Here is a 21,772-nt window from a genome sequence, read left to right as displayed (position 1 = left end):
GGGCGCTTTCACACCACTAATTCGATTATTTGGTCCGCTTCAGGCAGTGAAATTGTTATTATGTAGCATATAGACTCCAGTGAGGTCCGCTTTCACACCAGAAAACGAACCAAAATTTGTCGGATTGATTTTTTTCTCAATGTTTATCTTCCGGTAGAAATCGGCGCCAATTTTGACTCACTATTTTGACCTACAGTCTATGGTTTGGACCCCAGTTCGCGTTCTCACCAGAGGGACCGCACCAGAGGTCTACTTTTGGTGCGGAGTCAAGCGGACCGAGACCTCCTCTTTTTGGAGGTCTCGGTCCGCTTGTTTTGGTGCGCACCCGAGTGCGATTAATGCTTTCACACCAACGAAAACGAACCAAACTAAGAGGTTTTGGTACGAATGGACCGTTTGGTGCGGACCAAACGATGTTGGTGTGAAAGCACCCTGAATAATGTAGGCTACCTTTTCACCAAGGGACCATATTGTACCTATGGGTACAAAAAGCCCATGGACTGTCACTCAGAAGTTGATAGGGGAGGAGATTCGGGAGCAACCGTTATTTTTTCGTCTCACTCAAAGTAATGGAGGAGCAGTTTTCAGCAGAGGAGCTTGGTGTGGGGAAACGTGCTGTGGTGCTGGCATAATCTTTATGGAACAGGAGGCAACGCTATTCAGAGGTAAGATGTAGTTGCAATTTATCGAAATTCAGTTTGTAAATGTTGAACACTGTTAACGGAATCAAATTGTTCGCTTAAAGGCTAACATATTAGCATTCGCTAGCTACGTAGCCCATGTCATGTTACCTATATTCAGATATTTTGAAACGGTGTTCAAACGCCTTCAGTAATGCATGAGGTAAGGTATAGTTGCAATTTATCGAAATTCGGGTTTGTAAATATTGAATACTGTTAACTGAGTCAAATTGTTGGCATAATAGGCTGACATTAACATTCGCTAGCAACGTAGCCTATGTTAGCTATGAATATTTTTAAACGGTGTTCAAACGCCTTCGGTAATGCATGACTATCATGATAGATGTTAAGGAAAGGTATTTTGTGTGTGTTTTATCACTGTTTCCCATTTTAATGTGAAGTTAGTGAATACTGTTGAGTCAAATTGGCTTAAAGGCTAACATTAGCACTCGCTAGTAACCTAACCTTATGAACCAACCTTATGAAACGTTCTGCTAGCTGCTAACGTTAATCCCTCTCACACAGATAACCACCAAGGCAGATTGTTGGCGTGTGGAAGTAGGCCTACCTCTACTCAGAGTGATAGAGAAAACTATGGCTCTGCTTTTACTGAAGGAATGGCTACGTAAGTAACACAACTTGGTCGTTTTTCTTAGTGTATTGATAGTATTTTTCTTATTGATGTTAAATACACATAGAAATGAAAATAATACAGACACTTTTTAGATTGTTTAGTTTGTCCAGGAGAAATTATTGCTTAGGGTCATCTTGTGCTGTTTCATTGTGTCATTTTTTTTTTAAATTTATATTAATGTATTGCATATGCCATTTCTCTCTCAAACGCATAGCGGAGCGGGCAGCTTTATGAATATAAGGTGAAAAGGATGTATGGAAAAGTTTTGGGAGAGTCAGACAGTCCACGGAACTTGCAATGACTTAGCAATGATCTATGCCAGGTGAGTGGATTGACATACTGTAGTTGCATACATGTGTATTTTACACAATCTGTCTGAGGCTATTTATTTGTGTGGTTGAAAATATCTAATTCTGAGGTTTGTGTTTACATTTTGCTTCCAACAGACGTACAACCCCTGCTGTCATTGGTGATACCACTGCTTGAAAATATGTCAACGTCCTGTTGACATATTGAACTTTAGTGCCTGTTGAGACTCTTGGCTTTTTAATGGCACGCCTCATTCTACCCAAATGGAAGGATTGGAGTGTGTTTATATTGTATATGTTTATAGGCTTGCTAATATTTGCTTAGGCTTTCACATTGTTTTCTGAGATACTACTCAATGATGTCATTGTGACTCATTGGATCACACTTCAAGACGCGTATCTTTTACTCAATTAGTGTATGCACTGTGAATCCAAACATGAGAATTCTAAGATTATAGCAACTGCAAAGTTACTGCAAGGACAATGTTAGTTTTGTAAAAACCTTAAGTGACAAGCACAAGATGCGATAGTGCTGGGAGCTTTTCTCTGACGGTAAGCAGATACTACATTTTCATCTCATATGTTAGTATTAACATGAACTTAAAAGCATGCAAGGTTTTTTTGTGTGAAGTGGTTAACTCAAATATTGGTATAATATAGATCAAGGTTATTAATGTTGATCCCCTATGGTGCAAGTTAATCATTTTTTTCCCTCTGCATATAAACACAATGTGGAAGCAAAATATTGGAGATCAAACTGTTTTATATTTACACTTACATAAAGAGTTACAACATGTTTTACGTTAATATGCATATTGATTAATGTAAGATACTTTGATGTTTTGATATGAATGTGTTAACTTTTATGTACCTGTATTCATGTGGAGTATTGTGTGTAATATCACAAAGTGATTTTTCTCTCAGAATAAACATTTTAATTTACTTATTGGTTGTGTGAATACATTTCAATTATACCACCTTAAATTTTCACTGGGGTTGTACCCTTAAAGTACAGATTAGTACCTTTTAAGGCTGCTATGCTGTACTGATATACACAGGTACATTTCGGTCATTGCAGGTACACAAGTGTACCTTGATGGGTACAAATGGCTAGGGTACCAAACGGTACCTGCATTAGGGGTACATTATTGTACTTCAAAAGGGTACTGCCCCAGCGACAAGCATTTGTACCGTTTTAGGTACACACTGGTACTTCCATTTCTGAGAGTGTGGTCATGGACACCTCAACAGGCCGGTGTTGTGTCAATCTGAGCTACTTGTCGAGATGAGCTACCGGCACAAGCAAGATGCAATTGAAAAGAGGGTGAGAATAGTGCAGTAGTATCGACTGAGGTTTAGGATTAAATATAAATAGAGCGAGGCACTATACAGTACAGTATAATTTAAGTCAAGTCAAGTCAAGGTTCTTTATATAGTGCATTAAGATCATAATAAAACATAAAAACAATTTAACAATAACGAATAATGAACAAGAAATATAAAAGACTTAAGGTGGTATAATTAAAAGACAGGCACAGGTCTGTTCTTAACAGACTTTGCCAGAGTGGAATTTAGCAAACCAGCGATAGTGATTCTTCTCAAACACCCTGAGCTGTTTGAGATTTGGAGAATACTGCTGAAATGCAATATTTTGTCATTATTATTGTACTGCACTTAAAAGTAGTTTAGTCTGGAAAGAATCATCTGTTGTGTGGCATTATGTCAGATAAAATTAGGTCCTCCTAGTCCTGATGTTTATAGAATTGAGGTAAGATGCAAAGCAATTAAGAGCTATCTCAGAAATTTGAGCGTGTAATGTAATGTCTGTCTTGAAGCTGCTGTGACACTGTCATTTTCTGTAAAGGATAAATAAAAGGATAATGTAATCTAGAGAGAAGAATGTCATTGTTCAGTGTATCCAAGGCTGCAGACAAGCCAATTGAAAACAGATGACACTCTCTAAGCTTCCGTCACAAGCAATAGAGCTGTTTTGGTAGAATGCTGAAAGACTGTTAGGGTCTATCTTGTTCTGAAATCAGAAACATGCTTGAACACAATTTTTTTCAAAAACCTCTGACAAGAAAGGAAGGAGGGAGACAGGTCTACACAAAGCATTGCCCTTTTTAAAAGCTCATTGAACTGGGGCCTGGGCACTCTGCTACAGACATACTGTAAGCTATATAAGCCCTTTTGAAATCATCGGGCCTAGCAGTAGGTAGTTCCACCTTTTTTTTCTTTTTAGCATAATGCACAAACAGCTAGCTATTAGGAATATTTTGTTGAATATGTTTCCCTAAATCAGCTAAGGCATGAGGGCAGCTAAAAAGGCATGACTGCAGTCTTTCATTTGGTTCAGGAGGATTGAGTCGCCTCCTTTAACTGGGAGAGCAATGAAATTTGGTTTCTTCAATTATCAGAATTTGACTTTTAATCTTTTTGTTTCATTTTCAGTTACAAATGTAGGTAGGCCTACTTTAAGCTACCAAGGCTAGTTAAATTAATTGAGATTGCGTGCAGGTCCCTGGGTAGGCCTAAGATAAGAGAGTCCAAAGATAAGAGAGCATTTGAGTTCATCCACTGATTTGTTTGCCTTTTTCTTTTGCTCAAGCCTCGTAAATGTGGCATGTGAAGAAAGTGGCATGATTTGTTATCAATTAAAATAAATTAATAAATTATGAAAAATGGTGGCGCCACCAGATGACGTAAAAACAGCAGTCACATAAACTCTGACGTCACTTTTTTAGGAACGGTGCGACCGTCCCATCTGGAGGCAGCTAGTAAGGGAACTGTAGTATGCAGAAGATGCTGTCCATCATATCCAACGTTTTGCGGGGAACCGCCAGCAAAAATGTACGTTTCCTTTGTGTTTACTGTTATTTTTGTCAGATGCAACAATAGCTACTCATTTAACCCTATGTGTAAAATTAATGTTTTGACAATTTGTGGAAGAGCTAGACATCACCAACAGCCACGGTTGAACTGACCTTGTCAGCTAGCAAGCTAGCTAGCTAATGCTTTGGCTAGCGCTATTTTTCAAGGATCTTAACGTTTTACTAAAATAGGTAGCCGGTTGTCATCTTGTGGATATTGCTTTGGTGTTACATTCGAGTAATATTTGTATAAAATGGGCTGTTGCTGCTATATATGCGTTGGCCTGGGAGATACCAGGTATCTTCAAATAGTCATGCTAACGTCCTGTATCACTTTCATGGTCGTCCTGTGAAGTGTCACAGGAAAGGCATCTTACCCTGAACTTAGCATAGCAGCTAACTTCAGGCTACGGCTAATTTGACTGTTGAACAGTTAACGTTAGCTAACTTAATCATAGATCTTTGACACTGCCCGATGTCGACGTTTTAATCTGAATGAAATGGAATGTACTCTATATGTTTAAGTTGCGAACACATTTCTCAACGACCAATGGCACCCGAGTTTAGGCTAACGTGACCTAGCTGGAACTGTAACGTTATTGCCTAGTGTCTGTAGCATAGACCAAATGGTCGGTAGTAATGTTTCCTAATGTAACGAATTGTGTTGTGGTCTGGATTTGTGGCCTATCTTTAAAGTATCCTTGATCATTATACTTATTTTTCATCTTACTTTATGGAATGTTGATGCATATTAACTTGCAAGTGAAAGTCTGTGGTGCAGGCCATGTAACCTCAAAGGTAAAGGTTTTTCTCAGAGTTTATCTAACTGTATGAAATTATGTTTGCAAAACAATGGGTATGTATTTGAAGGTTGAAGGCAAAATGAAGCCAACGTTGACCTTTTTTTCACAGCCCCATGTACACAGAAGTCTCATAAGCACTACATTCTTCTTGCATCAGGACAGGTTGCAAAAGTTCTAGTCATGTAATGTAATGGCTGTGCATCTGATGGTTTGGAACTTTGAGTAAGTAGTGACTCATGCAGTCAGGTCAGATCAGATGCCCACTTAGCTGTTCTGTGGGGACATGCTTTTTTAGAACCAGTTTTTGTTATTATTTCCATGTGACATTGAGCTCAGCTGTTGCTTCTTGTCTGTGGTTTACTGAAAACAACAGTTTGGTAGCTGTAATGGGCAGTAACCAGCATTAGTGTTGTATGAGCCATGTCTGCCTGGAGTCAACAAAGAGAAAAGGGCAGGACGTTGTGTAGACATGGGGTTCATGGCACACCTGAACTATCCCGCTCACATCATGGAGTTTGTCTCTGCATTTGTGAATTTAATTTTACAAACAAGCGTCAAAATGCACACTGAGAGGCTAGTTTATTGTGTAACTTTATGGCCAAGAGATAAACTTGGAGAGAGAAAAAGTGATTGCTTCAGTGGGTGACGAAGTAAAATTCCAGAATCAGGTGCTCATCAGGATCAAAAAGAGTACATGTCAAAAAAGAGAGAAGAGATCCGAGGCACTCCGATATATAGTAAAAGTCCTATCTGTGTGCCTCGAAACTCTTCTCTCTTTTTTGACAAGAGATAAACTTGTTTGTTTTCTGGACACTTTCCCATTTGATTAGGCCTCTAATTCACACAGTGCAGAAAATTAAATTGACCATGTCATGAAAATACTGAAAGGTGCTAATTTTGTTTAGCTAACACAGCTGATTTTGATTAACCACTACCAATAATGTGATTTTTTACCCAACAAAATACACTACTGTATACCAACCAATTTTACCATATTCATTCTAATACTAGTCAGTAGATCAGTTGACTGCCTTTTGTTGCGCAGTGAGGCTATACTGTGTTTTATTTTGAAATACTTAGAAGAAGTAAATATGTATATTACTGTAGAAACTAAAGTTGAATGATATATTGAGGAATCACATCTTTAATTTACATCTCGTTATCAATATGATTTGTCAGCAAGTTATGCATAATTTACCTTGTTCTACTGAAAGGATGTGAATTAAAACTGAATTAGTAAAGAATGCTATGATAGCTATGGTCATTAAACCCTGTCAAACTAATTTAAGGTCAAATTGCCCTCCCATACTCGATTATAGCCTAAATTAATCGCTGGAGTTGTACGACATGGTATTATGCTGCTATCCTTCAGTCTCATAAGTCTCGTAGGTCCACCCACCCGACATGTGCGAATTACTGGCTAGCACGAATGCTGGGGTTTATATTATTTTTTGGGAAGAACATGAATGCCACCAGGGCAGCAGCTGTCTTTTAGTGCTGGACATTTGTCTAGAACACGAGAACACGTTCTTCATTCTCCGTTGTTGGCTATAGTCAATGTGAATTAATAATAAAAACTGTTTTTAGTAACTCAATTTCGCCTATTTCAATTTCAACAAGTGCTGCTGTCACGTTTTTCTTGGGCTACCATGGATATGAGCAGGCTAGCTAGTCATTGTTATTGTTTTGTGCTGCTAGCCTCTTAAGCAAAACTTCTGGAAAACAAATCGCTACATTGTATTGCATGCACAGCAAGACTGTGCAATGCATGAATTGATGACCGGACCAACACAGTGCACATACAAAGAAAATACATGTCATCTCATCTCAACTATGGGCGCAGCCATGTTTGTCGTTAAGGTCGTAAGCCCACCTCAGGGTACCCACAATAGGGCTCGGGATCGTAACGTGAAAACTTTGCGGGCAGCCATGTTGGCAGCGTCATACCTTAGTTTACTGTGCGCCTTGTGAGGATTTACTCCCGCCTGTTAGTGTGTTCCTGTTACTTAGTTTTTGCCTTCTTGGTTGTACGTTGCTGTGTAGTGGGTGTAACAGCGCAACCCACGATCGCAAGAGGAAAATAATCACTAATACTATAAATTCTCTGCTTCTTGTCTTCTGCATCTGAATGAATTCATTATTACGTCCGGAGAGCTACCAACATGGCGGCAATATTCCTAGAATGCAACGCGTGTGCCCAAGCCCTATTACTCCGAGGTTAAGGGGGCGTTCCTCCGTTAAATGTTGCAAGAAAGCTTTTACACTTTCCAAGTCGGGCGGAGGACTTACGAGACTAATGGATTGCAGGGTTATTCCTCGTGATATTGCAATGGAAATTGTGTGGAAGTACTGTGATTTTTAAAAAATATATATTGTTAATGTAGTTTGGCAGGCTTGCTAATTGCTAACCATTGTAAGCGTATTAAACGGGTTTCCGTCTCACATCTGTCCTTTCTCTCCCTCTCTTGTCTTTTTTTTGGCTGCCTACTAAAAGGGAGCCGAGGTGGCCTCAGAGGTAAGGAGCTACTATGTAGCTAGTCAGCTAGCTTAGCCAATCAGCTGAGGCGCTCTAGTGCTGTTTGGGGTGTACTGCTAAGGCTAAGCTGCTAATGCTAATTTCGCTTTGAGGAGGTTAAGCGATTGAAGCTCTCATACATTACAGCAAAGTGTAACCCACGCTTTTTCTTTTAATCATAAACCTTTACTTTTGCTCTTTCACGCATTGTTTTTTTATTCCCACAATTTTCATGGTCTCATCTACACCCATTTTTGTTGTATTCTTTTTTACTTTACTGACACCACTCCATGTCCTTCATCATATGGCCTAAAGTTGCTTTCATTCTCTGGCTATGGTAAACCAGGGATGTAATTGTACACCGAAGCTTTGTGTTCATCAGATTCGGCGTAGAGCTCAGTACAGCAAATGCAAAAAAAAAAGGAAATCAAGCAAAAAAGATCAAACAGTACAGCTTTGTCAGATTCCAGTCACCTGAGTTTTGCTTAGCATGGCTAGCATGGCTTAGCCTATTTCTTTAACATTATGAAACATAATGTTAATTAAAATTGAAAAAAGAAAACAGAATACTGTAGCAAACTACTGCTAATAAGTTTTCCAATAAAAAGATTCTCAAATAATTTTATCCAATCCCTTTGTTAATTAAAGGCGTGGTACGGTATGTTGCGTTAGGGTGCAATATGGTGGCGGAAGGTACGGTATGGTGCGGTAGGATATAGTAGGATGTAATACAGTGCGGTGCAGTATGGTGCTGCATGATCTGGTATGGTGCGTTAGGATGTAGTTTAGTGCTGTGAGGTCGGGTGCGTTAAGGTGTAGTATGGTGCTGTTTGGTATGGTATGGTACTGTGCAGTATGGTGATGTAGGGTGCAGTTTGGTGTGTGGTGCAGTATTATGCGGTACGGTGCGGTATTGTGCTGAATGGTGCAGTTTGGTGTTGTACGGTCAGGGTTTCCCCCAGAAAATTTGTTAGTTAAGGTGGTGTCTGTCCAGGGGAAGGGGGCGTCGCCGTAGCGTCCCCACTGCATCGCCGCCACTGCCCTCGATGGGGGGGGGGGGGGGGGGCGTCGAGGGGTTGGTTGAACTGCAGCCGAGACCGAGTGACAACGGCCGAGTCTTTTAGGAAGCAAGTCTGAGTCGAGACTGAGTCTTAAAGGAGTCAAGGCCGCATCAAGACCAACCAAAGAAAGAGGTTTTCATAATTTACATCACCAAGGATCATATAACAGTTAAATTCCCAAAGGGTAGAGATTGTTGGCTACAGGAGCAGTCTAGCACACACTTGTCTAAATAACTTCTTTTCTGATTTACTTTAAGACAAGGAGGTCAGCTGAAGTAAAAAATTAGTAGGCTGTCAGCATTTCATTAATGTTGAAAATGTTGAATTTTGACACTAATGACAGCAATATACCTGGATTTCACATTCATTGTATCAGATTTAATTGAATCAGCAACCAATTAAACATCATTAACACAATTTAGACAATATTATACCTTAAAAGTTTACAACTCCAATGCAGGGCCTTTTGTATCTTTCAAAACCTTTGCACTGCTCAGCATAGCACCATAGGATATATTTTAAAGCCAGTCAATATTATAGTATTCTATTAAAACCAAGAATATTTGCAATGGTGGATATTTTAGAATATATCATGAAATAAAGATGAAACTGTATGAAAATGTAACATTGCGACTGTATGGTATAGTTAATGAATTGTGATTTAGTAGGCTAAAGCTGCAATTCTTTGATTGAAGCTGTAGGCCTTTATTGTGCGTGCCTGTTGCTCATATAGCCTAAGAGAGCCGGAACGTTTTTAATGCTTTTTAAAATATAATTAGCGAGATCGTACCGCATTGAACACTAATATTTTGTCACTAGCAACCAGATCTGTGATCTGTCAAATACAGTTGCATGTTCAGCTCTGAACAAAAACATCCAGGAATTATTTCTACAAAACGGAAACATGCGTCCCGCCCGGTCGGGATGAATGAAACTGGCATGGGAGACAAGAGGCTATAGTTTAAAGTTTAAACTAGCCTGTGTAAACCTCAGACAATTTACAACACGTGAATGAATAGCCGTCACAAGTTGTTGTTAGCTGTAGGCTAGATGGCACAAGTATTTGTCACAACAAATTACAAGATGCAGTGGGCTATGCATTCATAGTAGACGAGTGATTAAAAAAAGAAAAGATAAAGCGCTCAAAAGTGTTATGCCGCTCATCCCACACATTTGGTAGATTCAACGGAGAACCATTCCTGTGAGAGTCGTCAAATCTAGCTAGGTTTAGGCTATTTGTGTTCGCAGTCACTCTGAGATATGCGTGGCAGTGGCAGTGGCACCTGACCTGATATCAAATACTCATGCTGAATGAGCGCGTCGCCTGTGCGCATAGGCCAACTCGATTTTGAAAAAGTTTATTTTTTTATGCGTTCTACAGAGAAGGGAGACTAGCGGATACGGTTTGGAATGACATGGAGAAAACATGACAGAGTAATACGGCGAATATCACTATACATAATATATTTATTTATTTATTTATTCATTTATTTATTGAAGACGCTAGTTAAGGCGGCAGCCCTGTGTTGTTAAGGCGGCCGCCTTAGCAGGAAAGCGCTGCGGGAAACACTGACGGTGCAGTATGGCACTATAGATCTAGCCATTGATGATTTATCCATAATTGCAGAGTTGGCAATGTGAGTAGCCAAAAAAAAAAACGTTAGTTAACACTCTCGAGTGTTATTTCAAGTTGTCTGTGTGCAAACCCCTAGTCAGTACAGCGCCACCTGGAGTCTCATAAGTGGTGGTTCAAGTCCTCGGGTTTGACACTCTTTTTCCTCCTTCGTTGAGTCCGTTGGGACTATGACTCAACTATCTGTGGTTTGGACGCCATGTTGGATTTACTTCCTGAACTTTCAGTGATGTATCACTTTTCAATCTTTTCCCCTTCGTCTAGTACTACTCCACTCGGAGAGCCATCCTTCAGCTGCTGGCCAATCAGGGCGAACTTGCTGACATCACTTCCCCCCCACCAGAGCCCCCCGTCCAGTGCCAAGTCCAGTCACACCCTGAACACAACACGCATTCCCACAAACACTCCTCCGACGCTCACCTTCCCTCTTTGCATCCTGATTCCCTCCGGGGAGGTGACAGTCTCCAGCCTTGCCCTCGAGACCATTCCTTACCCTCCTCCTCTGGTTACATACCCATTCTCCATGGGGCTGATGAAGCGGCACTAAATGATGCACCCTCCGCTGAACCCAGCTTTGAAACCAAGGGTGTCCGTCTTGGCCTCCTTTCCTCAGAGTCCGTCACTCCAGAACCTTCCATAAGTGCCCAAACCTCACCAGCTGCTCCTGCTGTCTGCTCCGGTCCTCTCCCAGTTGCTGTAGAATTTGCAGCTGAGACACTACAAACACCAGACCAGTCCCTCGTTCAGTCAGACACGCAACCTGAGCTTAGTCTAACTAAGCTAGCAGATCCACAAACAGATTTACATGATGTTGTAATAGAGCAGGCTTCACCTGAAGTAGGGTTGGATCTAGCCTCACTTGAGACATCTGTAGAGGCCAACTCAGCTGTAACCATGCCTGCACTAACAGAGGAGGGTGACCCCCATCTCAGTAAAACAACAGAAGCAGACATGGAGCTAATTTTACCTCAAGTAGTTACAGAAACAGACTCTACCTCAACCAAATGCATTCAAACAGAATTGAGTATAGATATGAATCACAATGAACAAATGCCCGAAGCCAGCAATCTCAACATTGTCTTAAACCCAACCCCATCCCAACTTGACACTATGCTGTCTGGTAGTCAGGCAACACCTGAAACAACTGCAGAGCTAACCTACCCCAAACCATCACAGGAAGTGCCTTACTCCTCAGACTCTCCCCCTCCTCCCTCTACAGCACCCCCTACCCCCATAGCTGAGTACTCTACAGCGCCCCCTACCACCACACCTGAACCTTCTACAGCCTCCCTTATCCCCAAACCTGAACCATGTGACTCAGCAGAGCCCCCTTTCCCCACACCTGAGTACTCTGACTCAGCAGAGCCCCCTTTCCCCACACCTGAGCTCTCTACAGCGCCTCCTACCCCCACACCTGAGCTCTCTACAGAGCCCCCTACCCCCACACCTGAGTGCTCTGACTCAGCAGAGCCCCCTTTCCCCACACCTGAACCATGTGACTCAGCAGAGCCCCCTTTCCCCACACCTGAGCTCTCTACAGAGCCCCCTACCCCCACACCTGAGTACTCTGACTCAGCAGTGCCCCCTATCCCCAAACCTGAACCATGTGACTCAGCAGTGCCCCCTACCCCCATAGCTGAGTACTCTACAGCGCCCCCTACCACCACACCTGAACCTTCTACAGCCTCCCTTATCCCCAAACCTGAACCATGTGACTCAGCAGAGCCCCCTTTCCCCACACCTGAGTACTCTGACTCTACAGCGCCCCCTATCTCCACACCTGAGTACGCTGACTCAGCAGCGCCCCCTTCCACCACACCTGAGCTCTCTACAGCGCCTCCTACCCCCACACCTGAGCTCTCTACAGAGCCCCCTACCCCCACACCTGAGCTCTCTACAGAGCCCCCTACCCCCACACCTGAGTGCTCTGACTCAGCAGCGCCCCCTACCCCCACACCTGAGTACTCTGACTCTACAGCGCCCCCTATCTCCACACCTGAGTCCCCTGACTCTGCCGACCTGCGGCCACACCAGAACCCAGGCGCCAGTCATGGAGGCAGCACTGAAGAGACTCCAGGACCACAGCTTGCTGTGAGTACCTGCACTCTCTTCTGTCTTGCCTGCTGTGCTAACCAGCTCACACACAAACTCCTCTCAAACTCTGGATAACAGCGCACACACGTACTTACCTTAAACTCTGATTAACGACGTACACACACACACACACACACACACACACACCAACACCAACACACACCAACATTAAACTTTGCGCACTATGCCCGGAACCCTGGTAGTCCCTCGACACAATATCCCAGAGTGATGTTATTCCAGCAGCTGGTCCAGCAGCATGTGTTAGCCAGTAACTGCTGTTAACTGCCTGTAAATATGCATCAGCAGCAGATGTTTAAGCAAAACTCTGGCAATATTTCACTTGGATCTCTGTTTCTAAAGGTCACCAAGTACTAGCACGAAAAAAAACCAGCTACAGCAGCCAGGCAGCTACTTTACTACTCTCTGGGGGCATGATTAAAAACAACAACAACAGCAACAACAATAAAAATAAAAACGGAAGGACCAAGGCTGTCTAGTTTTTCCTGGCGGGAGGTCATGCAGACAATGTACGGACGTTGGTAGGGATGTGATAGTCATGATGGCGCTGGAGTGTAAACTTCCTCCCAGGGATGAGAGGGTGAATGTACTGAAGTACTGATGTATACGAAAGGGAAGTCGCTGAGTGAGTCCCCAGTGAGTTCCTGCTCCGTGTCATGTGGCGCGTATCGTTGAGTTCTGGGTTTGGTGAGGCTGGAAGTGGTGGGCAGGAGGCAGAGACTGCATGCCTGCTGGTTCAGAAAGACCGCACAGGAAAAGGCCTCACCCACATATGCATGCAAATTCATCCCATTCTTTAGATTCCCCAAAGCTACCACACAGAGGATTGTGGTTTGTAGATTCCCCAACGCTACTTTACAGAGGATTTTGGTTTGTCGCTGTTGCATCTGCCTTGCTGTTTAAAACACCAACAGCAATGAAAATGGAGAGTAGCATAGTGCTAACAATTGCTAATTAATCTATAATAATGCAAATCAGTAGATAAGTGATTAGTTGAATGGTTATGGAATTGTGATTAAGCTCCTGATGAAGGTGTAGTTTGCCAAAGAACATTCCCACTATCTGCTGTGCTGAGTAGGCCCTGTGTGCAGTGCTGTGTAATGGTGTGTGGGGGTGGGAGTGGGATGTGTGTTGGTGTGTGTGTGTGTGTGTGTGTGTGTGTGTGTGTATAGGGGAGGTGAACTGATGTGTGTTGTGTGTGTGTGCGTGACTGTGTGTGTGTGTGTGTGTGTGTGTGTGTGTATATGCGAGTGTGTGTATGTGAGTGGGATGTGTGTTGGTGTGTGTGTGTGTGTCTGTGTGTGTGTGTGTGTGTGTGTGTGTGTATAGGGGAGGTGAACTGATGTGTGTTGTGTGTGTGTGTGTGTGTGTGTGTGTGTGTGTGTGTGTGTGTGTATGCGAGTGTGCGTATGTGAGTGTATAGGGAGTAGAACTGACGTGTGTGTGTGTTCTATTCCAGGGCGCTCGGGTGGTGCTCTCCTCTCGGGGCTACGCAGACTTCACCCCGCAGGCCTCCTTCGACATCAAGGTGAGTGACACCTGTCCGTCAGACCAGCCATGTGTGGGATTAAGGGGTTAATCTGTGGGATTAGTGAGCGTCAATGTTATCTGTCTACACCAAAGATCATAGAATCTTTGGTCTCCACTGAATCCGATAAATATCCCCTTCATAGTTCTCATTCAAAATAGCAGAGCAAAGCGAGCGACAGAAAGAAAACAGAAACCCCCCTGACTCTGTGCCGATTGTTGTTGTTGTTGCTGTTGTTGTCGTTTGTAGAAGTGTGACCTGCATAAACTGGAGGAGGGCCCTCCCCTGGTGGCGGTGCTGACGAGGGAGGAGGGGCTTCAGTACTACAGGACCATGCAGGTGATACGGCGCATGGAGCTCAAGGCTGACCAGCTGTACAAGCAGAAGATCATCCGCGGCTTCTGCCATCTCTATGATGGACAGGCACGTATATACACACACACACACACACACACACACACACACACACACACACACACACACACTCTCTCAAACACATATCACACATATGCACACATAGACCTTTCAGGGGGATGACCTCTCTATGATGTACAGGCACATTTACACACACACACACACACACACACACACACACACACAGATCACATACTCAGGAACGCACTTCCACCATTCATATTCATACTCGTACTGTATAACCACGTTCATACGCTGACCTGTGTAATATGGTGTGTAGGAGGCCTGTGCAGTTGGCATTGAAGGGGGCATCACGCTGAAGGACCACCTCATCACTGCCTACCGTGCCCACGGGTACACACTGACACGCGGCGGCACCGTCAGAGAAATCCTGGCCGAGCTGACTGGTGAGGAATGCTGGGAATCGGGGGGCTGTGTATGTGTGTGTTTGTGCTGATGTTGTTGTAGCTGAGTGTGTGTGTCCAGGACGTTGGGTGGAATTGCTAAGGGAAAGGGTGTGGTCTGTATGTATGTGTGTTCCTATGTTGTAGCTGTGTGTGTGTGTGTGTGTGTACTTATGCAGTAGTTGAGTGTATATATGTGTGTGTGTGTCCAGGTCGTCGGGGTGGCATCGCTAAAGGAAAGGGCGGCTCCATGCACATGTACACCAAGCACTTCTACGGGGGAAATGGAATCGTGGGAGCCCAGGTGAGTCATCTGACCTCCTGTGACCTCATCCGGCTCATCTCTCTGTGGTTCTGCTTGCTTGCTAAAAATTTACCTGTTAGCTTTGATGTCTCTTTTTGCACCGGCATCAGAATAAGGGAAATATCACAAGACATTTCACCTTTTATAAATATACATTGTGTAAAAATGTGTTACTGTCTGTGTTTTAATCTATGCCTGTGTTTGCTTGCTCTCTCTCTCTCTCCCTCTCTCCCCCTCTCTCTCTGTTTTGTGTGTGTGGTACAGGTCCCTCTTGGTGCAGGCGTTGCCTTGGCCTGTAAATACCTGGAGAAGAACGAGGTTTGCGTCAGTCTCTATGGTGACGGAGCTGCAAATCAGGTGAGGGTTTCAGGTTGAAGGTGACCTATGGATACTTCAAGGTCAAGGTCGAGTTTGCGAGCCAGTTTTCACATTAAAGTGTAACTCCGGCGAAAGTTGACCCTAGGCTCTTTTTCTGCATGGAAACACACCAGATAAGCTGTGGAGACAGGATTTTCGTTTATCAAGTGCTACATAGCTTACACCGGTATACGCTATAGGCCAAAATCGCAAACAGTGGATTAGCTAAGGGCTGTGAGCCAAACGCTTTCCAAGTAGCATTTTTTAACCAGTAATATATTGTTCAAAACAGCACAGCAAACCTCATTAGTAGCTCAGGGTCCCCATGCTTAAAACGGAGCACCAACAACATAGTTAGCAAACACAGAGTTTATTACAGAAGACTTAGCAACTGTCCCCCACCGGCTCCTTTCGAAGGGAACTCCATATAAGGCGATTACTGTATGTCATGTGAGATCTCAACTTTCCTTTGTGAGTCCAGTTGGTAGTTGGTAAATTTCCGCCGGAGTTACACTTTAAAGATGTGTTTTTTTAAATTAAATACATGACCCTGAAAATTACCCTGATGAAGGTGTAAGCCGAAACATTGGTCAATAAAGAAATATTTTGAAGTTCCGAGTGTGCCACGACACTTCTTTTTAATTTAAATATTTATTTACCGCCGTGAGCACCTCACAAGGGTGTGCCTTTGCCTTTACCAATTTTATTTGGGTATACTGAGATGGTGAGGCTTTTTATATACTGTATACTGCTTAGTCCTGCGTATCACATAGACTACACCACTGCTATATACAGTGAGGAGCATATGTATTTGATACCATGCTAAAACAGGAATATAAAATCATCATTTGACAATTGATCTTAATGCCTTAATTCAAAAAATGAGTAAAAATAAAACCGCCAAGGACACCAATTTTCTTTGTGATTGAAGAATGTATCGTAAATAAATAAATGTTTTCCTTAAATGCTAAGGGAAGGAAGTATTCGACCCCCTATGTAACCCTATGGGAATTTAGCACATAGGGTTAACATAGGGTCAGGCAGATTTTTATTTTTAAAGGCCAGCTATTTCATGGATCCAGGATATCATGCATCCTGATAAAGTTCCTTTGGCCTTTGGAATTAAAATAGCCCCACATCATCACATACCCTTCACCATAGCTAGAGATTGGCATGGTCCTTTTTCCAATAGGCCTATTAGCCTGTTTGATTTGCATTGAGCTCAGTGAGCATCAAACAGGCTAATAGGCCTACTGGAAAAAGCACCATGCCAATCTCTAGATATGGTGAAGGGTATGTGATGATGTGGGGCTATTTTAATTCCAACGGCCAAGGGAACTTTATCAAGATGCATAATATCCTGGATCCATGAAATAGCTGGCCTTTAAAAATAAAAAACTGCCTGCCCCTATGTTAACCCTATGTGCTAAATTCCCATAGGGTTACATAGGGGGTCAAATACTTCCTTCCCCCTAGCATTTAGGAAGAACATTTATTTATTTACGATACGTTCTTCAATCACAAAGAAAATTGGTGTCCTTAGCTGTTTTATTTTTACTCATTTTTTTAATTAAGGCAATAAGATCAATTGTCAAATTATGATTTTATAATCCTCTTTTTAGGCAACTTTAGCATAGTATCAAATACATTTTCTCCTCACTGTAGGTGTAATCGTAATAGACTGAGGTGTTTTTATTGAGTTGTACTCATATTTTCTCACTGTATCCTAACACACCACAGTTGTATCGTAACACACATTGCATTCCATTACATTTAGCAGACACTTTTTGTCCAAATTGACTTCCATTTCTCAACTATATTACAAGGGATTACATTGTCCCTGGAGCAACTTCGGGTTAAGTGCCTTGCTCAAGGACACAACGGTGGAAACTGGGAACTTTCACTTTCACACGCTAGCCCAGCTCCTTAACCACTACACTGCCCCCACTGCTGTGTCTTAACACACTGTATCTGCTGACCGCTCCAGGGCCAGATCTTTGAGACGTACAACATGGCGGCGCTGTGGAAGCTGCCCTGCATCTTCATCTGCGAGAACAACAAGTACGGCATGGGCACCGCAGTGGAGCGCTCCGCGGCCAGCACCGACTACTACAAGAGAGGAGACTTCATCCCAGGAATACGGGTAGGGTGATGTGTGTGCACGCACACATACTGTATATACACACTCAAACAAACAAACAAACAAACATTATTCTAACCTACAGACTCTCTTGAGTTACAGCTGTGCGTTTCCTGGTTCTCTTATACACACTCTGTCAATGTGTGTTTGTGTGTGTTTGTGCACGCATATAGGTGGACGGCATGGATGTCCTGTGTGTGAGGGAGGCTACCAAGTTCGCAGCTGATTATTGCCGCTCTGGAAAGGTTTGTGCGATTATGCGTGTGTGTGTGTGTTTGTCTTGTACTGTATGTGTCTTGAGCGTCTACATACACATCACGGTATGTGTTTATGTATTGATAGTATGCCTCTGTCAGATTCTACTGTATGTCTAGGTTTTTATGACTTTGTTTTGATTAGTTAAATGGACAAATTATAATCATGCGATATATTATATTATATTACATTATATTATGTATTAACAGTACATGTTTTGACCTCGTGAGTTTTTAAGTGCGTTGAAATCGTTTTGTACTTTGAAAACCAGGGTCCTATGCTGATGGAACTGCAGACATACCGTTACCATGGACACAGTATGAGTGACCCAGGAGTCAGGTGAGTGTCCGTGGCGATTGCGTAGCAGAAATGGCGATAGGCAGTCTTCAGCACATCGCAGATCAATAGATATTTCATCATGGTTGTATCACAGATCAATAAGATCAGATTTCATCATGGGCACAACACCGCTTGATAGGTCAGGTGTCTATGTGCTTATCACATATCAGAGGGAGATGGATGACAATTATTTTTAAATGTAAAACATAGAAATGTCTGTTTTTGTCTTGTCTTGGATGGAAAGGTTGGTTGATTTTTTATAGACATAAGAGTAAGACTTGAGCAGGTGGACTAGTTGATGCATAGTAATACTGAGTGAAAATATTGAAGTTATTTTCCCATTTGGTTATTTAGTTTGTGTGTGTGTGTGTGTGTGCACTCCTCAGCTACCGGACACGAGAGGAAATCCAGGAGGTGCGTAGTAAGAGCGACCCTATCTCCCTGTTGAAGGATCGCATGCTTCAGAACAACATGGCCAGCGTGGAGGAACTCAAGGTAACACACACTCTCTCTCACACACACACCATCTCCCACACATATTGTAACACATTGTAACCCTGGAGTGTAATCATGTAGTAACATTGTTATCCTGTAGTGTAATCGTGTAGTACCTTTGTTACCCTGTGGTGTAGTCTTGTAGTAACATCGTAGCCCTGTAGTGTAATCGTGAAGTAACATTGTTATCCTGTACATATCCTATGACCTGGTATCCTGCGTACATTTCCTGTGTATTAGTCGCATTGTGTATAAGTCGCAGGACAGTGTTATATAAGTTAAAAGAAACAAAGTCATATTAATACCATATTAATTAACCCCTGTGTATTAACCTCATAGCTGAAGAAATGTTGCAAACTCGATGTACAGTATAAGCCGCAGCTAATAGTTGGTTTATTACGGTAGTCACATTGTGTGTGTGTGTGTGTGTGTGTGTGTGTGTGTGTGTGTGTGTGTTTGTTGCTCTGCAGGAGATTGACGTGGAGGTGCGTAAGGAGATTGAGGACGGCGCTCAGTTCGCCACCACTGACCCCGAGCCCCCACTGGAGGAGCTCTGCAACCACATCTACGCCAACGAGCCGGCCGTCGAAGTGCGCGGCACCAACCCGTGGAGCAAGCTGAAGTCCAGCAGCTAAACAGGAGGAAGAGGAGGAGGAAGAGGAGGAGGGGGGAGGGGTATATATGTGGACAGACAAGAAATCGTAGGGGTAGGGTGCGAGGGGGGAAGAGGGAAGAGGGATGAGAGTGAGGAAGACAAACTAATCAGAAGTTTAACCTTTTTAAAAAAAAACCGGTTTCTTTAGCTGGGCTCCAGAGTCTGAATAAAACACATCTTATTTTTCTGGGTTACAAGTCTGAACAAACTTCCTCAGCTCCAGGGACAAAGAGAAAGCGGGGTGGAGGGGGAGTGGAGAGACGTTGTCTGCTGGTCAGGAGAGGTAGAGAGGGAAGTCATATCAGCATACATTACACTCACAGAGAGGGAAGAACACTTTGCCTTTTCTTTTAACCGCTTTTATCTGTCATCAAAGCCTTCTTTCATTCATTAAAGGCAGCTTTCCGAGGATATAGACAGTAGTGGAAAGTAGACAAATTTCTGCCTTTTCTTAATAATATTGCTTAGGTCAAATATAATCATTGGTGTTAACAAACGGAACGTTATTAACCTTGAACCTAGAATGTTCGCTCAGAACCACTCAAAAGCAGATGGGGACACGGCCCTTGGGTGTTCTATCCTTGACAACGTGAGACCGGGGGCCTCGTGTTAACATCTAATTTCTCTAAAGGCTTGTCTTATGCCATACAGACATTCAAGTACTTTGGCTCCCACAACACTTTGGTCTTTTGGTAACATTTCGGTGCTCTTTGTCGCACTCCACTGATGCCAACTGTCTTTGTGAGTGTGTGTGTGTGTGTGTGTTTGTGGGTGCCCATGCGCACACACACACACACACACACACACACACACACACACAAACACACAGACACACAGAGCCTGACTCTTACACTTTAGCCTTCTCTCACACAAACGCTCTTGAATTATTACACTCCATGGAAAGTACTTTGATGTGTTACTGTCGTCTTCAGATGTGGTACACACCTTTTACTCTCCCGTCGGAAACTCTTGAGTGACGGTGGCCCTTCCCAGAAACCACCACCTTTCAGTCAGTGGCAAAAAAGGGATTTCTGCATCTCTGGTGATCAGAGACTATCAGCTTTAAGACCTCGGAGAGGTAATGGTGGAAAGGGAACACTTAGAATCATGGGATGGAATGTTAACCTTTCTGGAAAGAGCTTTTTCATCTTGCCAAACTTTTTAACACGGTTCATTAACTTGCGCAGTTGCTTGTATTCATCTCAGTCGTGTGTGCAGCTACTGAAGCCAATGGCATCTCATCTCCACGTCAGTTGGTGCTGCTGTAGTTAAGATTAGTTCTGGATCAGGAGCCCGGAGCCTGTGCGGTAGACAGGGCTTCCAAGTCTGAAGCCGCCGCAATGGATCACGGAAAAAAACAGCTCCGAAAGACCCTCGGGGGCAGTAAGGGGGGCTATTAGAGGGTCTGTCAGGGCCGCTCTGCTGGGCGGTCTGTTGAGACCAGATGGGTTTGTAGTGCAGGGTAACATGTTCACCTCTGTATTGCAGCAGTCACACTTCTGGCTGCAACAGCAGGTTCTTATGTGGCTATATTAGTGATCGTAGCAAAATGGATGATGCAGTAAAGAAATACAGTGGAACTCCAGTACGAGTACTGTTGTGTCACTCCTGCCAAACATTTTTTCTGTTTTATGGAGAAGGTACAGATTTAGGTAAAGCACCAGATACAACTGTAAAACAGATTAAATGCTACACACCACCTACAAAAAACCTTATTTTCATTTTTTTTCCATTTCAGTTGCAGACTTTTCTTTTTCTTTTTGTAACATATCAGGACACACAAACTTAAGTCTTGGTATTCTGCTGTCTACTTCGCTCAAAGTCTCTCTACCTCTCATGTGCAGCAGTCACTGTCTGTGTTGTATTTATTGGGAGATTGTTTTTCTTTGTTACATTAAAAGAGATTAAATACCATATTGGCTTAAAGTCTGTATTTGTATGTTCAACACTGTTTTATTTTAGGAGGACTGGTGTAAATGAATGGCCACAGTAAATGTTTTATAAAATCCCACATCAGTACATTTACACAGGCTCTTGTTGGTAGCAGTAATATTAATAGTAATCATGTCAGCCTCAGAATTGGAAAGTAGCCTATTGTAGGTTTTTGACTCTTCGATCCCTAGTCACTATTTTCGATCAAAGCTGTACGCATATACTGTATATCTATGAGCTGTACGATGGTGAACAGTCGCCGTCTAGTGGATCTCGATCGACATGACGCACAGGTAAACATTTCTGTACGTCATGACGCAAATATGACATGAA

At 42.9% G+C, this 21,772-nt stretch overlaps 1 protein-coding gene across 2 annotated transcripts; it reads left to right on the top strand.

Annotated features, from left to right (window-relative positions):
• The first annotated feature begins 4,326 nt into the window (after positions 1 to 4,326).
• pdha1a (pyruvate dehydrogenase E1 subunit alpha 1a) lies at positions 4,327 to 21,421 on the top strand. 2 transcript variants are annotated; one of them, XM_062537143.1, is made up of 12 exons: positions 4,357 to 4,472; positions 7,790 to 7,810; positions 14,076 to 14,144; positions 14,394 to 14,567; positions 14,839 to 14,965; positions 15,175 to 15,266; positions 15,531 to 15,623; positions 17,611 to 17,766; positions 17,937 to 18,008; positions 18,290 to 18,357; positions 18,744 to 18,852; positions 19,323 to 21,421. In XM_062537143.1, exons 1-12 carry the CDS (start codon positions 4,416 to 4,418, stop codon positions 19,485 to 19,487), a joined length of 1,203 nt encoding a protein of 400 aa, XP_062393127.1. In that variant the 5' UTR covers positions 4,357 to 4,415; the 3' UTR covers positions 19,488 to 21,421. The 2 variants fall into 2 exon arrangements, with proteins under 2 accessions (XP_062393128.1, XP_062393127.1); XM_062537144.1 differs by lacking the exon at positions 7,790 to 7,810 and having other exon boundaries at positions 4,327 to 4,472.
• Positions 21,422 to 21,772: the final 351 nt, after the last annotated feature.

This window comes from Sardina pilchardus, chromosome 5 (genome assembly GCF_963854185.1).
Source record: "Sardina pilchardus chromosome 5, fSarPil1.1, whole genome shotgun sequence".
NCBI lineage: Eukaryota > Metazoa > Chordata > Actinopteri > Clupeiformes > Clupeidae > Sardina > Sardina pilchardus.
Note: the sequence above shows the minus strand (reverse complement) of the source record. Positions and strands in the feature narration are given on the sequence as shown.

Excerpts from the sequence above, each read along its gene's own strand:
- pdha1a (XM_062537143.1), top strand. The coding sequence starts at position 4,416 with ATGCAGAAGATGCTGTCCATCATATCCAACGTTTTGCGGGGAACCGCC. Across the intron at positions 7,811-14,075 it reads GAGCCGAGGTGGCCTCAGAG|GGCGCTCGGGTGGTGCTCTC; the intron begins GTAAGGAGCTAC and ends GTTCTATTCCAG. Across the intron at positions 14,568-14,838 it reads GCCATCTCTATGATGGACAG|GAGGCCTGTGCAGTTGGCAT; the intron begins GCACGTATATAC and ends TATGGTGTGTAG.